Here is a 15,523-nt window from a genome sequence, read left to right on the forward strand (position 1 = left end):
TCAAGGAAACATCAGTAGTCTTATTGATTGCAGGAAAATTAGCTTCTCATTTGTAGGACGCAAAGGATATATTATGTTCTTGCATGAGGTGACGAGCCACTAACACTTTGCAGGCATATATACAGAACTGCATCAGAATACTCTAGACTTTGTCAGTCTCTTCTTGGAGAAGCTATGATCTATAGAGCCAGAGCAAATGAAGTGGAGCCAAGTGGAAAAACTTTATATCGAGAAAGCTGTTCCGCAAGAGTTTCAGCATCAATGTCAGCTGTCCTTTTCATTGCACTAGTCAGAATCCGTCAAATAATATATTTTCAGTATTACAGCAGTTGGCTCAGGCATAAGTGGCCTGCATTGCAGCCAGTTTAGTCAACAGGCCACCGGCATAGCTGTAAACTCTGTGTCGGTTTACCTTTTTCTAAGTTTGATGTGTGGTACCGAATTAACACCATCTGTTGATGAATGTAGAGATTGGCTGGCTGCAGACCAGCCAAAGTCTAAGTACCAAAAGCCACAATTGGTGGCAAAGAGTGCACCAAATGATGAGGCAAATATGAGGTTATTCTACATGGTCTCACAGCAGGCCTCAATGTGTGAGGCATCAGCAGAAGAGGAGAAAAGCAGACCTAATAAGTTTATCTAGAGCAAACAGGCTCTGAGGAGGAAGTACTCAATGCCAGAGATGAGGAACGGTGCTGCCAGCTCTTCTTCAATGGAAATCTTCGCCTCCTAGGATATCTACTGGGCTTTATGTGACCAGAAGATTTCTTGTAAAGAAATTCCCGTTTCTAGTGCAGCTTACCTTGGGAAGGAAAGTGTGAACAGGAGTCTTCACATTTGCATGCCGTGGCCAAATGCTTGACCTCTCTCTATGCAGTAAACTGTGTTAGCAAGGCCACACTTGAGACACCTAGAAGAGCTGGGCTGCAGCAGGAGGTAACTTCCATTCACTGTGGAGATCAAAGATGGATATCATCTTCCTGCAGGACTGGCACAGCTTAGAACCATGGACATTCAGTGACCAGATTCTCCCTCCAATCATCCCCTTCCCAATCACCTTGGAGCAAAAAACTTTCAAATAAATTTTAGGGTAAGCTCCTCTGAAAACAAGCGATTTTAAACCATTAGGTAACTGAGGGTGTTCCACATTAAAGTCTGAAGGGCACAGGAAAAAGGGAGCTCATGCCAAGGAGCACGGTGATGTCGTATGGCCGGTATAGCAATTGATCCGCAATGGCTTTATTTAGCGCCATTGGGGAGCTATTGCTTTGTGAGACAAGTTTCCAGTTCCAATTTGTAGCACGGAACATATTCAAAGATGAAGAATCAGCATAAAGAAACATCTTTCAAGGGCTGATACCCTCCCAAATTGATTGTCCTTATCACTAGCTCACAGTAACAAGACGTGTGAAATTACAAAATGCTTTGTGTTCAAACATTTGACCCCAGTCAACACAACTGCTAGAACACAAACAAATCAATTTCACATGCTCCAGCCACTGACTGGTTAGAGTAGACTCCCCAATCTTTTGCAAAGGTCATCTGTTCTTTTATCAAGGTGACATTATGTGAAGGTTATGTACTGGTACTACCTCAACAAAGTGAAACTACAATTTCAATGGGATATGTCCACTCTACTGAAAAAGTCTAAACTCCCCTAAACTTCCCTCTTGTAACTGCTATCTAGGAGAACACATTAGATACAAGGCTACTCAAGGGCTACCCGTCAACAGCAAACTTAAAACCAAGATAGAACTGAGAATCTAAGGTTGTAGAGGGGTGTGAGTGGCCAGACACTTGAGACCTGCACTCTCCTTATACACTGGTCAAATGAGTGTCCTCTAGGTATAATTAAGATTCCAAAATAGGGGAGCCCCCCCCCCCTTTTTCTAGTGTAGTAGCGAGTACATTTGTTCCCTCATTTGTGGGAACAGATTTGGTTTGATTAAGGAGATGAGCCAGTCTACTTTTATGCTAAAGTTCTTGTAATGAGGACTGAGGCAGAAGTGGGTGTGATGGAGAAGGCGGTCACACGGGTATACCCTGCATATTTTCAGTACTGAGAAGACCCTCGTGTCTTTCATTATTTGTGTCTAGTGGTGGTAATGCTAGGATAGTCTTTTCTGGAGAGGACAGAGGATGGTGCCTGATCTATGCAGAAATCACTGGGAGTTCTTGGCCTCAGCTAAAGCAAGGTGAGAATTTAGTTACTCCTGTGTAAAGTTTCCTCTCCAACTTGCTTCCTTAGCAAGACGAGCGTCGAGACAAAAAGGACTTTGCTGGCTGGAAAAAAAAGTCTGGTAACTGATAGAGGAGCTATAAACTTTCTGCTGAGCCTCTGGCTCCCAGCCAGAGGACGTGATTCATGTGCGCCAAAAGCAGTGCTTAATCTGAGCTGGTGTTTGCAGGTTCTTACACAGCAGGAGCCAGGCAGGTGGCTCTAAGAAAGAATCCTTAATAAAAAAGGTATCTGCCAAGATTGTTACTTGCTCGATGACAGGAGCAGGTGGTACTCGCTAAATCAGGGTGACTCGTGCAGCCAGCACAAACTCTTCCCTAGTGTGTTGCACTGGAGAAGATGGAAGCTGCATTTGGGCACTGGAGTGCAGTTTAGGTTCCTCTTTGGCTTTTAGCCTGGCAACTGGTGCATCCATTGAGTCCAAGGTAAGAAGGTTTGGATGTATACAATATCTCATGTGGCTGCTCATGGTTCGTATCTTAAACCTGCCTGCCACGGAGACTTCTTCCCCAAGGAGGGACTGCTTATGCGGACTGTTTCTAAAATAACAGTGCACTAATGGTAACTCCTGAGATGCTAAAGGCTGGCTAAGAGAAATCAGTGCAAACCTTCATGCTTTTTGAGAAAAGGGACTGGCTGAGTGAGTGTAGGAGTATGGTGCACTTCAGGTGTCAAGTAACGTACCAGCAAAAATGGAGCATGGCTTACAGGGAAGCTAACTCAGCAAGAACTGGTAATACTGATTATTTTTGCACCACTTGTGTTTTGAAATTGGCTCAGAGGTTGTTGATGCATTATTTAAGGCTTGCCTCTTACGCTTCTTCCTACACCAAGGCTAAACATAACGTGTATTTGTAAAGTGCAAGTTTACTTGTGGGCATCTTGCCGCTGAATAACAGATATTTATTGTTACCCAACTCAATGTTACTCATTTTATCGACCTAAGAAGGATGAATGGCTGAGTGGACCCAGCAGGATTTGAACCTGTGACCATGAGGCCACCAGACCTGGTATAAAGTTTGCTGTCTCATTAGCCTCATTCTCAACAACCAACTCTGCAGCAATGGGCATCTGCAGGGGTAGAGGAGGATCAGGAGAATGGGCTTTGTAAGTTTGGGACAGCAAAAAGTTACCCACAAAAGAACTCTTTCCCCTAAAACACTTCTCAAAAGCAGTAATAGACTTATCCTAGAACCATGTGCACATAAGGAGATGGACTCAAACACTTGGTGCAATAGCTATGCAGCACATTGCTCAGAAAGACTGGCTCAATCCTCCAATGTAATGGCTACTGGTGGCTTGCATGCCATGACCAGGAGCTGGTTTGACTTGATGACGATTCTTCATAGATGGACTAAGCACCTGAATGCAAGGGACTACAATATTTTTGCACAGCTTTTTTAGATGTATGTCAAATCCTACAGGTTTCCTTGCGTGCTATGCCCACACTTTATGGGTAAACTCTCAACATGCCTGACTACATTTAGGAGACCTTCTTGCAGTCAATGAGCCGTTGACTGTGTGGTCAGAATGTGACAAAGTATATAATGATGACAGGCCTTATAAGGCTGACCCTGCAGCTTGTTCTGTGAACACTGGGGTGGGTTTGTGAAGAACATTGTCTGCGGATGTTATGGTGATTTCCACAATAACCTGATGGACATGCCATTAATCAGGTAGGAGTTGTTTGATATTCTAGCTGATTTTCCATCCAAGTGTTTAAAACTAAGTGCGGCCACAAAGAGGTCTTTGTTTGGTCTCCCCTGCCACGCAATGTTATGGTCTCTCTTGGGGCTTATTAAAAGAAAGGCAGCCTGTCCAGCTTCATTCACAATTCTTTTGCTAGTACAGGGGTGAGAGCAGGTCAGGAGAGGGCAGCACCAGTAACTACAGTCTCCTTCTTACAAAACTGCTTTAATTAGTTCTCCAAAGTGCTTGATCATGTGCTTGGGGAGGGACGGATGTCTGTGTATCTAGCTCACTGGAGAAGCATAACCTTGGTCCAAATTATTTTAATGGATTATGCCTTTGCTTTTCTGAAAATGCCACAACTGAGTCCTCCAGCTGTCAGTTCTTACCACATCCCTGTCTTGAGAAAGGATGTTCACGCTATCCTTAAAAGCGCAGTAGTGAAGGTCTAATTCACAGAAGGACCTGGGCTTTTACTCTTATTTTCAGGTCCCAAAAAATCTAAGATGTTTCAGCCAATGTTTGAGCTCAGACTTCTCAAGAAGTTTTGGATGAGAACCAAATTCAAGAAATTGGCACAAAAGCTTGCCAGCATTGAATTATCATGACTGATTGGTTTCTTTCTGCCAGATGCTTGCTACAACAACTACAATACCTAGTTTGCAGTCCTCATGGTTGACCTAATCCGGCCCCCTGAGTTATCACCTAGGCTTGGCTAAGATGGCAACTTATCTGCCCATGTGAAGAGTATACATATTTATTTATTTGTCCTATCTCATTGTCCTGACTGGCAACTAGTTAAACCAACCGGTGTTATCCAACATTATTCTGGAGCAGAACTTTACGTCCTTGAAGCACCTCTTGTTTGTTGGTTCAGTGCTGGAGACATTAAGAAGTCCTTTCTTCCATATCCGGATATTCAAGAAATGCAGACTATGATCGCAATATTCCATTCAATGTCCCCTCTTCTGGTTCTTAAAGTCTTCAGACCCTTAGAAATCCTACTGGCTGTATCTTACTGGGATTTGTTTAGTTAAAAATAGTCTTACTGTGGTGCCTTCTACAGTGTTTCAGTATGTTTGAAATACCTTTGGTTTAGTGGTGATCTACTCTTCTGTCTTAGTTGGTTTTCAATGTCGGATGCATGCAGCCAACCTGAGGCAGTTAACTTTCTTCTCCCACCTTACCATTTCTTCTCCCATCTTACCAGTCAGCAGCAGTAGGGAGAAAAATCAGATAATTTTGGTCATTTGTAGCACTGTATCTGAACACACTTGATGAGGTTGAGGACAGGTTGACGCTGAAGACTTTGTTGCCATCTATGAAATGAAAAGCAACCGTTTGTAGCACTAAAACTATGTATTATATAAACAAGCAAGTTGAGGGGTCTTGTTTGTGTGCGAGCCCTCAAGCTTTGGTTGCTGGGCTCTGTTAAATCAGGTTTTGTTGATAATAGGCAGTGTAAGGGAGAATTTTCTGAACACACTAAATATGGCAAATCATTAATGTTAATAGCCCTGTCCCATAATTGTTTTTTTTTTTTTTTGCTCAGTGGCACAATCTGCAAATGTCTCTTTGATATTTCAGCAACATGTAAGCTCTTTTATGCCCTCCAGTTCTCTCTTCAAAGGCCCTTAGGGGATGCATTTCAGATTCTGTGAAATTTAAGTCTCCTCATTCATTTTCTTTGTTGATTTCTTATGGGTTTATGAATACTATAAGCAGGGACTTGAGCAATGGCCATCCCTATGGCTCCATACTGGCAAGTGGGGTACTAGTGTTCAAAATTGTTGGAACTCTGTATTTATCCTCAGATTGTTACCCAGAGTGGATCTCTTCTTGCAGAAAACGGACCAGGTCCAACACCTGAATCTTTGCGGTATCAAATTGCATGTCTGGAAATCGAAAAGGAATCCTAGATCTTTTCGACTTGCATTCAGTGGTGCTGGAATAGTCGGTGCCAATGCCATCTACCAAGTCACTGTACTTAGGGCTCTGAGCTCAGTGTGTTTCTTGGTGTTCATTTGAGTTTATGGATCTTCAACAAGTGAAGCTTTTGTAAATTTGGAGACTGGCACGTCCAAGCGAGATCTAGAATTGGAGACCGTGATGGGTCTTTTGGCAGTGCAACCACTTTTCTTGTCTTACCAAATCAACCTTCATTAAGTTCCCAGTTCTCTGTTTTCAGAAAGGATTTTATCATACCTCGCGTCTTCACTTTGCGATGCCTAATTTGGGATCTCAGTTTAATTTTGACATCTCAAGTAGCTTGCACAGTTTTATGAGGTTGCTGATTTTGAAGATGTCCTTTATTACCGTTACTTCTGCATGAAGGATTGGTGAACTTCATGCTTTCTCTGCAAAGGCACCATATGCATGGTTTTCCAGAGAAGTTCGACCTAGGCATTCATTCAGTGTTTCTGCCTTGAGCGGTTTTATCTCTTCAAATGCCTCAAAATGATTACCCTTTCTATGCTCTCACCCGTCCTTTCTACTTATCCTTCAAGGATGAGGAGAAGCTGCATTGGCTGGATCATAGGTAGGCTTTGTTTGTGTGTAGATTGGACTAAAGACCTACATTTAGATGACCAGCTATTTTTTGTAGGTAAGAATAAAGGTAAAGCAATAAAAAAAAAATCATTTTTTTGCTGGACCGTTCTCTCAATCAGACTCAGTTTTGCACTGTTAAAGACTCTCTGGGGGGGCATTTGAGTGCACTTCACCAGGGTGAAAGACCGCTTTTTTTGTCATAGTCTAGAGTCCCTGTTAATGATTTGTCATGCAGAGACTTAGCAATATACACACATTCTCCAAGCTACCCCAAGTAATGGTTCTTTAGAGAAGAACTTTTCTATAATTTGCAAAAGGCATGTGAAAAAACGAGGTTTGGCAAAAGATTTAGCTGTAGAGTAACAATGCTGGCCAGATAGAAGAGCTCTGTGCAGGAGCATGTGCTGTTTTGACGTTTTGTCAAAACACTTTATTTAGGTTAAAAGCAATATGGTAGTAATAGAGCGGTTCTTTGCATTTTCATTTAACCACAGTTAACTATTTTTAAGATGTTTGGTGATTGCCCTTCTGCATTTTTGTTTTAGCCCTTTCACATCCTGTGTGTACTAGACCAAGAGATTTTCTTTCAGAGCGACATCGTTTGGTCAAAAGGAATTGCAGAAGAGTGACATGCTACATCCTGGCATTCCCCCTTCTTATCTTGTGCAAGTGGAATAAGGTGGGCACATAGGAGTACCCTGCCAGATTTGTCACTGGATATCCATGACAAGAGAAGGTTTTTTTTAGCAACAATCCCAATCATAGGATTTACTTTGTGGTATAAGGATGGGCACTGGACATAAAATGAATACTCTTTTAGATTTTCCACCTTCTAAATTATAGCTGTTTATTATCTAATAAAAGATTCTATGCAAAGTTACAGATTAGTCATTGACCCTAAAGCTTGCAGATACAATGAAATAGATTACTAAACAGGAGGGAAAGAAGACCCCAAACTGCCAGTATCATTCTAATTGCACTTTCTAATATTAAATAAATACTCTGCCAAGATGGTAAAAGCAGTTTAGTATTGTGTGCTGAAACCCAACACACCTATATGCTTTTGGTTTGTTAGAAAGAGCATTAGGTGTCTTGTTCAGGAACCCAGCATGTCATGTTCCTCTGTTGGCCTTTTCTCTATTGTCTATAAGCTCTCTTATCGCCCAGTAAACTGTCTCCCAACAAATGCAAAATGCTTAGGAGGGACTGCTCCAAATGTTAGTATTATATCGCGGCAACTCATTGGTTGCAGCTCTGACACTGATGTATCAAATCAGAAATGCATCAAGCATTGGCAAAGTCAATAGGTCTCACCTATGCAAGAGCTATTAGCTTTGTCAACATGTTTCAGCCGTCTTGTACACCTACATGGCTGCTGTTCAGCATGGCTAAAGGTTAGTGGCGTGGAGAGGAGTGGCGTGTCGGAAAGTGGAATGTGAAGAGTAGGGTAGAGGGTCGTATGGTGGAGTCGCGTAGAGTGATGTACATTGAAGTGGCGTAGAGTGGAATGTTGTAGAATGCACTAGCTCAGCGTTGCAGAGCATGGTGGTGTAGAGTGAAGTGGTAAGAAAAATGGCAGTGCACTACCATATTATTCCGTTTAAGTCACACCAAGTGTTCAATTTTCTTCAATGGAAATGTTCTTTATTGTAATAATCCAACAGTGATATGAAGACAGTCTCAGCCAACGCGTTTCATTCAAAAAGCTTCGTCAGGGCATGCGCGACGATGAATAATGATTCCACAATAGGACAACTCTCTGTGTTGGTAAGAAGAAGTCTTCTCAAGAACAGCCAATGTAGCTAAAATAGTAATCGCATATCATGTGGCGGGTCCGAGGACAAAGCAAATGCCTCCTTGATAAGGGCACAGTGATTGGTTCTAATAACGACAGGAGTCCATACTCCTTCCTCACAGCGCCTTCGGAAGAAAATAAAGAGTGAAGTGGTGTAGTGTGCGGCGGCATTGAATTCAGCAGCATACAATGCAGCATGTTAGAATACAGTGGCGTAGATTGGAGTGTTGCATCGTAGAGTGCAGTGGCACGCAAGCGTAGTGGCGCAGAGTGGAGTGCTGCAGATTAGAGTGGCGGAGAGTGCAGTGGCGAAGAGCACAGTACTGCGGAGTAGAGTGGCCTAAAGGTCAGTGGTGTAGAGTGCTGTGGTATAAAGAGCAGTGGCGTAGAGTCAATGGCCCAGTCCAGTGTAGATTAGTGGCATACAGTGGATTGGTGTAGTGCAGAGGCATAGTTGTGGTTCAGGGTAGAGGCAGTGGTGTAGGATGGAGTATGCATGCCATTACAGGCAACACATTTTCAATTAAAATGACCATTACATTTGCACAGACAGTTTTAGTAATAAAACTATACAGTTCACATATACTTGCACAGTTCATTTAAATGTTGTGCTAGAAAGAAAACCTGTCCTACTCCCAGTATTGTTCATATAAATCCTCTGACTTTGAAGTCAGAGAAAGAAAACACCAAGCTACCTCAGAAGACAGAGCCTCACATTTGTCCTGTCTTTGAATGCACAGCAAATGTGACAAACTAAGAACAAGATTTACACGCCATTTTACAGAAAGGAGCATTCGTGGAAGAATACAAGGAGGAGTAGTGTGAAAAGGCTTTGCTCCTTGGGAGGGACAAACTCTCTCTGGACAATCTAAAACTAAAGCCAGCAAATAGAAAGCCAAAAAATGAGTTAAGTACCCAGAAAGCCAATGCTAAGCAACAAATGGGATTCTTTCCCAAGAATGCTTTCTTTATGTCCCTAAGATCTATTTATCAGACCAGGCATTCCACGGCTAAAAACATGTGTGTGTATCTAATAGAATTGCAAAAAGGTTAACTGAAATGTAATTGGCTGCAAAGCATACTTGGATGAATCCAATCCGTATCGAAAAGGACAACTGGCATACTTTAGCGGCAAAGCATAAATGAATGAATCCAATAGAGTGGTGAAAGAAACAAGGATTAAAATGTTATTTTCGTCAATAGGCTGCGAGCTGCTTGTCAAGACCATCCATTGACAAGCTGTAGTGCAACATGATAAACATGACACTTGTCAAGCCCTTACAGCTACACATGGCCCCCCAAAATCCGGCTTTTCTTTGTAAGAGGAACCAACAGGAGATGATTGGATGACAATGAATAAAGAAGCCGCAAAGGCTTCTATGGGTGCACTTTTCCTGTGAAATACATTCGACCAATATTATATAGCACTTCATATGCACGCTTCAGACCTTAGCAATGCATCTTTGCTGAAGCCAGCATAAAAGGGAAAGTGGGCCAAGGTGTCCTTCCACGAGGAAGATTCAAATCCCCCAAGCGTCTGCATTTTGAACTAATTGAAGCATTTTGCTGAGATACTTAGGAAGGCATAGATACAGGGAGTTGCTGTAATTCAAATAGGATGTTCTCAAGTGGGCGATGTAAAATTTTCAGTCTCTGCTAATGGTGTACAGTATGTTCTGCACGGTAAAGGCCATGTTTATTTTGTCTGTTATGTTTAGATGTGTATAAGGGTTTATTCAGTTACATGTGAAAAAATAAAACGTTATATCTGTACACGCCATTTAATCTTCTTTAAATAACGTTTGCTATGTGACCCATCCATGCCTTGGAGTTTGTAGATTATACTTATTATATCTTACTTTCTTTCCAGGGTCTGTTTTTACCTAGTGTGAATTACACTCAAGGCTGTGTTGTACTTTATAAATCATGTTGTAAGTCATGCCAGACATTTTTTATATTTCAGATTTTTTTTCTTTTGTTTACCAGTGCAACCAAAACGAGACCATGTTATTCATGTTTCATTTCCAAGAGAGTGGAAGACTAGTGATTTGTACCAACTCTTCAGTGCTTTTGGTAAGTCACGAGAATGCCCATTATGGTTTTTAAAGAATGTTGTAAGTAGTTTCAAGCGCTTATTTAAAATTCCAGTGCTAGTGTGATCAGTATAAGCATCTGATATCCTCCCAACTCTTAGAAGGTTGCTTTGCTAATTTTTTTTCCCCAGTTAACATTTTGTTACTGATTGCTGTGAAGTAGTTGATTAAAAGACTCATTTTGAAACCCTATTTTAAATAATTTTTTTCACAGACGTGATGCTTTCTTGTCCTTTAACCATGATGCTTTATGCAAATTTCATAGCAGTATGTAAATTAATAGACGTAATCCTGGATCTTTACAGTTTTGTCTGTGCTGTTTTATCTTTATATGTGTATTTACGTATGAATACATTGCCTTGCTCAAACGATATTAACTGGCTGATTTTCACTGCTTGTTACTTGAGTGTTGTAGTTGTGAAATTGATACTTTCTTGAAAATTTGCATGGGTAAATCTTATTAATTGTAGTAAGACCCATTTGCCATTTATGTTACATGACAAAGGTGATGGAAACTGCATTTGTACAGTCTCCTGAATATGGACGTCGCAAACCTAATCTGCTTGCCTCCTTGTCTGTTCTTTTCATGTGCTTTTCATTATCGAACCACTAGTATCTTGTTCTTATGCCCTCAACCTTTGTTTTGACACCTGTGTAGGCAGTACAACAATGTGAGTGTGAAGGGATGGCAGTTGATGGGTCATCTGAAGTAAAGTGAGAACAGATATTTGATTAATTAGAAAAGGATTTTGATTTCATAGTACAGGCAACGGGTCAACTGAAAATGCTATCAGTTTGGCCAATCTGTTCACTAAAATCTTTGACTAAAGCTTCGAATCACAAATTAGTCGGATAGGCCCGAATGAGCCTTCGCTCTTCATTTGTCCTACAAAGCATAGCAAAAGATGTTTCTTTCATGGGAAACGCACTGGCAAGTCATCTCCCAAAATAATTAATCTTGGAAAGAAATTGGGGACTGAGGGAAGTGGAGAAAACTTTGTAGAACTCTGAAAAGCTTGAATTGCATTGCGAAGTTCTGCCAAAGAGATCAAAGTTTCAAGCTAGAGCCTTGTGTCAAACTTCGATGAGAACTGTTTTTGAAGTCTTTGAGATGGATAGGTTCAAGTAGCATCCACCTATGATTTTTTTGAGAAGCATTCTAATGGTGACAAGCAGGTTATGTAATTTAGTACACCCGGAATATTGTCCTGAAATAGACTATGCTCCAATTCTAAAGTAAGAAGAATACAGTAATGATCAGCCTTGTATCTGGCTCAAATGTTTAGTATGGTTTAGTTTAGTGTTCCCCTAATGATTGCTTCCATCATTATATTCCAGACCACACTAACGGTCGCAGTGCCGTCATTGTCTGAGATGCGGCATCAAATGTTAGTATCACTGGGGAGGGGGGTACGGGGGGGGGGGGAGAATTTTCTTTCTTTAGCCATATATATTGAGCCCACTAGATCGTGAGTCCGCTCATGCAGCTGTCTGCCCTTGTTAAAGCCCTTTTGATTCATGCACTAGTCCTCTGATCACCCTCATCAGCTTTTTCATTAATAGATGTGCATATATCTTATATTTGCTATTTAAGAGCTAAATCGATCTGTAGAATTCACAGCATTTGGGATCTTTATTTGGCTTGAGGATTACACTAATTGTTGCTTCCTCCCATGAACGTGGCAGGACCTGGCCTTTAGAGCAAATACCCACCAATAAACTACTAAATACCGTGATTAGTTAATCTTTTAATACGATATAGAGCCAATTCGTTAACAAGCCAGGGCCTTATGCCTTCCTTTTTTTTAGTGCTATAATTGCCCTTTTCACTTCCTTCATGCTTATCTCTTGATTTAGGTCTTGTTTTAATTCAGATTGAAGCATTGGTAGAGTGTCTTCACTGAGCAAACTGTGTTTTTTCAAGGCTTCTAGGTCATCTGTATTAAGATCTTGGAAAAGATTTACGAAGGCCAGTTCTATTTCAGAGTCCTCTATACATTGTTTACTGGATTCTTTTGATTTCTTTAATGTCTCTAGGTACTTTCCACCTTCGATTTCCAAGCTAATTTCCACAGCCCTTGCCATTCTCCTAATTAGCTAGCTTGCTAGCTCCCATTTTTCCATATCAATTTTTCCAGATAACCTGCCAGATCGCTTCTTACTATTTTATTTTAATTAAATGTAATTTAATTTAATTGTTTTGTCTTACTTGTTCTTGAACATTATCTAAATCTCTATGGATCTCTTTAATTTTCAGGTCTGATTCTCTGAATCAAACCTTTTCTTCTTTTTTTGTAGGCTATATAACCTATTACTGTCCCCCCTAATAAATGCTTTATATTTGTCCTATACTAACTACATGTAAGGGGGTTGAGCCGTTAACAACAACAAAAAAATAATAATCATTTGGTTAATTATTACTTGATCCATTTGAATTGTCCGGTTTAAAGTCCACCTGGTAGAGCCTAATATCTTACATAGATTAGGTATTAATCTTACTACTGATTGATTTTATAGATATTCGTGGCGGTGTACTATATTTTTAACTTATTGATATAGTCTAATATCTACTAGAAAGAAATCGATCATGTAGGTGTGGCTATATTTTTTGTTATGAAAGGTAAAGCCTTTATCACTACTGGACCTTTGTCTCCAGATATCACTTAATTCTATATCTTTCATTACCTGATGCTCTCTCCTTCTCATCTTGGGGGAATTAACCATAGCTCTTCAGGTGGATTTATGAAGGACAGGAACCAATATGTTGCAATCTCCTATCACTATAGGAGTTTTAACTCCAAATAGCTGACAGTATAACTCTTGGAGGGGCTCTAGGTCATCAATATTTGGTCCATACTACCCTACAAATGTTTGCCCCTCTCTGTAAATCTTAAAATTTGCGATTAGGTATCGCCACCTCTCTCCCCCCCCCCCCCCCCACCCCCCCCCCACCCCCCCCCCCCCCCACCCCCCCTCAGCAATGATATCTCACAAGATGGCCTGAGCGGAGGTTTTAATCAAAATGGCTGCCGCCTTTATGCAACATAATTGTTTAGTGTGTGCTAAGTGTTTAATCCATTTTTGTCTCTTTAAAAGGCTTTCAAATTGCTTTCATAATAAGTTTCTTCTGTAGTATTAGTATATCACTATCTGCCTGCTTTAAGGTACTCAAGAGTTTTTCTTCTCCTATTTTACACTCTAAGGCCATTCACATTCCAGGTTCGAACCCTTAGGGCGGAGTTTTTACTTGTCTGTCATTGTTTTCTACTACGCTGTTGTCATGTGACCCCCTTTACTTAACCAATTTCCCTTGAATATTTTTATTACAAATGAGGACTCTTTAAAAAATAAAATAAATGCATTTTCCCATATTGCGCCCCACCCAGTGACTTCCTTCTTCCTCATCTTGCTGTGCTCCTGCCCCCCCCATCCCCCCCCAGGGAACTCGGAAAATATCCCTTCGGGTATTTCATTATTCCCATTTGAGCCCTTATCCTTCCTGTGTCTGTCTATACTGCACTTTCATCCATTTTACTATATCTTAAACCTCCTTTAGCTCTTTGATATTGTACATTTTATTGTTCCACATTATCAAAATTGCGGTAGCTTCAGCCATGCAGTGGGACTCCTAATGATCTAAGTTCTTGAATGTGCTTTCCCATTTCTATCCTGTCACCCTTTTGCTATCTGATCTTAGAGGGAAAGACCATGTGTCTTTCTTGAAATCACTTGCTTTTAGTGCCACTGATAGGAACTGTGCCTTTAACGAGTAGGGTTTCAAATTGATCAATATCCTTCATGGGTATTAACCGTACTGATTTTTTATGAAAGGATCTCTTGGATCCTCTGTATATCTGCTTCCAGTTAGTTAGGGTCAGCAGATGGGATAAACTTTTAACAGTTTGATCATAAAGCCTTTGAAGTCTTCTCCTTCAGCCGCTTTGGTGATGTTTAGCACTCCTACATTTTTCCTTCTTGCATTATTTTCCAGGGATTCCACCTATGTAGCCCCCCGTCTTAATAATTGAATCTCATCACATTTGGTTTCCATCTTTGTTTAGCTATTCTAAGGAAGCTTCCATGGTGCTAATTCTTACCATTAAATCTTTCATTTTACCCTCGAGTGTCAGACTCGCAGATAGAACACGTCTCTTCGACACCGCGCATGCGCTGTCTAGCTGAGACATAAAAATGTGTTCAGTCATAAATCCACTGTTCTCGCACTGCTTCTCTGAAGCCAGTGGGCATGCCCCACTCTCAGTTCAAGGTTCATGGATCTTTCACACAGCAGAATAACTTGAGATGCTGTTTCTGATCTTGTGCTGTTAAGATGTTCTCCTCCAACACTCACTCTGTTAACACCTGTAGATGTTTGTGCTGTAATTTTGACTTTACTCACATTGCTCTAACTTTGCTTTCGCAGTATCCCAATTTTCTATTTCAGATTAAGATTCCTGCAGGCAACACCTTCCAATTTGGCAGTGTTTGTCTCTTCTGCTGCTCTTAGCCTAGGGCGTTTACCTACTCCTTCTATTCTGAGGATCAACATGTTTTCCCAGTGCTTTACTCCAGCTTATAATGATATCCCCCTATTTGTTTATTGATTTTCTTGAAGATGACAATTTGGGAGAGAAGTAAGCCAAACCCAATGTTAGATGTCGGTTTTTGGAAGAGTTAAATATTCCCGGACCTTTGCATCAGTTTTCCTATTTTCAGTAGTACTATTCCATGAAGACTCCCAAATCCCCTCACTTGTTTTAGAGTGTACCATTAAGGCAGAGTTTCAGATCCTCCTGTAATGTCCTGTCCTCAAGGCTAAGATACCCTTAAAATATTGACATTTAAAACTCCTGACCTCCTTTAAGAGGACTGGCAAGCTCTTTGCCAAAAATAAGTAATTTGTGAATACTTATCTGCTAACTTTACTCAGTGATTATCTTGGAGGAAAACTGTTTTGCAAGAGAAATTTCAATTGGATACCATGTTGCACTTTTAAGCAGTTTAACATTTATCAGAAATGGGCAATAATTTTGGTTCGTAAAAAATAAAAAAAAAAAGCTTCTACCTGCTCCTAAATTTTCACCCACAACCCATATTGGCCTGTGAAATGCAGAGTAGGCTCTGAAAGAATGCAACAAGCCCTGAGATGGGGTGGTT

General features: G+C 40.8%; 1 protein-coding gene across 2 annotated transcripts in view; it reads left to right on the forward strand.

Moving 5' to 3' along the window:
- Positions 1–15,523, forward strand: part of PARN (poly(A)-specific ribonuclease) — an 806,720-nt gene that overhangs the window by 443,858 nt on the left and 347,339 nt on the right. For both annotated transcript variants that reach the window (XM_085628287.1, XM_085628288.1), the window contains exon 20: positions 10,260–10,346. In XM_085628287.1, coding sequence (XP_085484413.1) covers positions 10,260–10,346 — 87 coding nt within the window. The remainder of the gene's footprint in view (positions 1–10,259; positions 10,347–15,523) is intronic.

The sequence above is a fragment of the Triturus cristatus genome, chromosome 10 (genome assembly GCF_964204655.1).
Source record: "Triturus cristatus chromosome 10, aTriCri1.1, whole genome shotgun sequence".
Taxonomy (NCBI): Eukaryota; Metazoa; Chordata; class Amphibia; order Caudata; family Salamandridae; genus Triturus; species Triturus cristatus.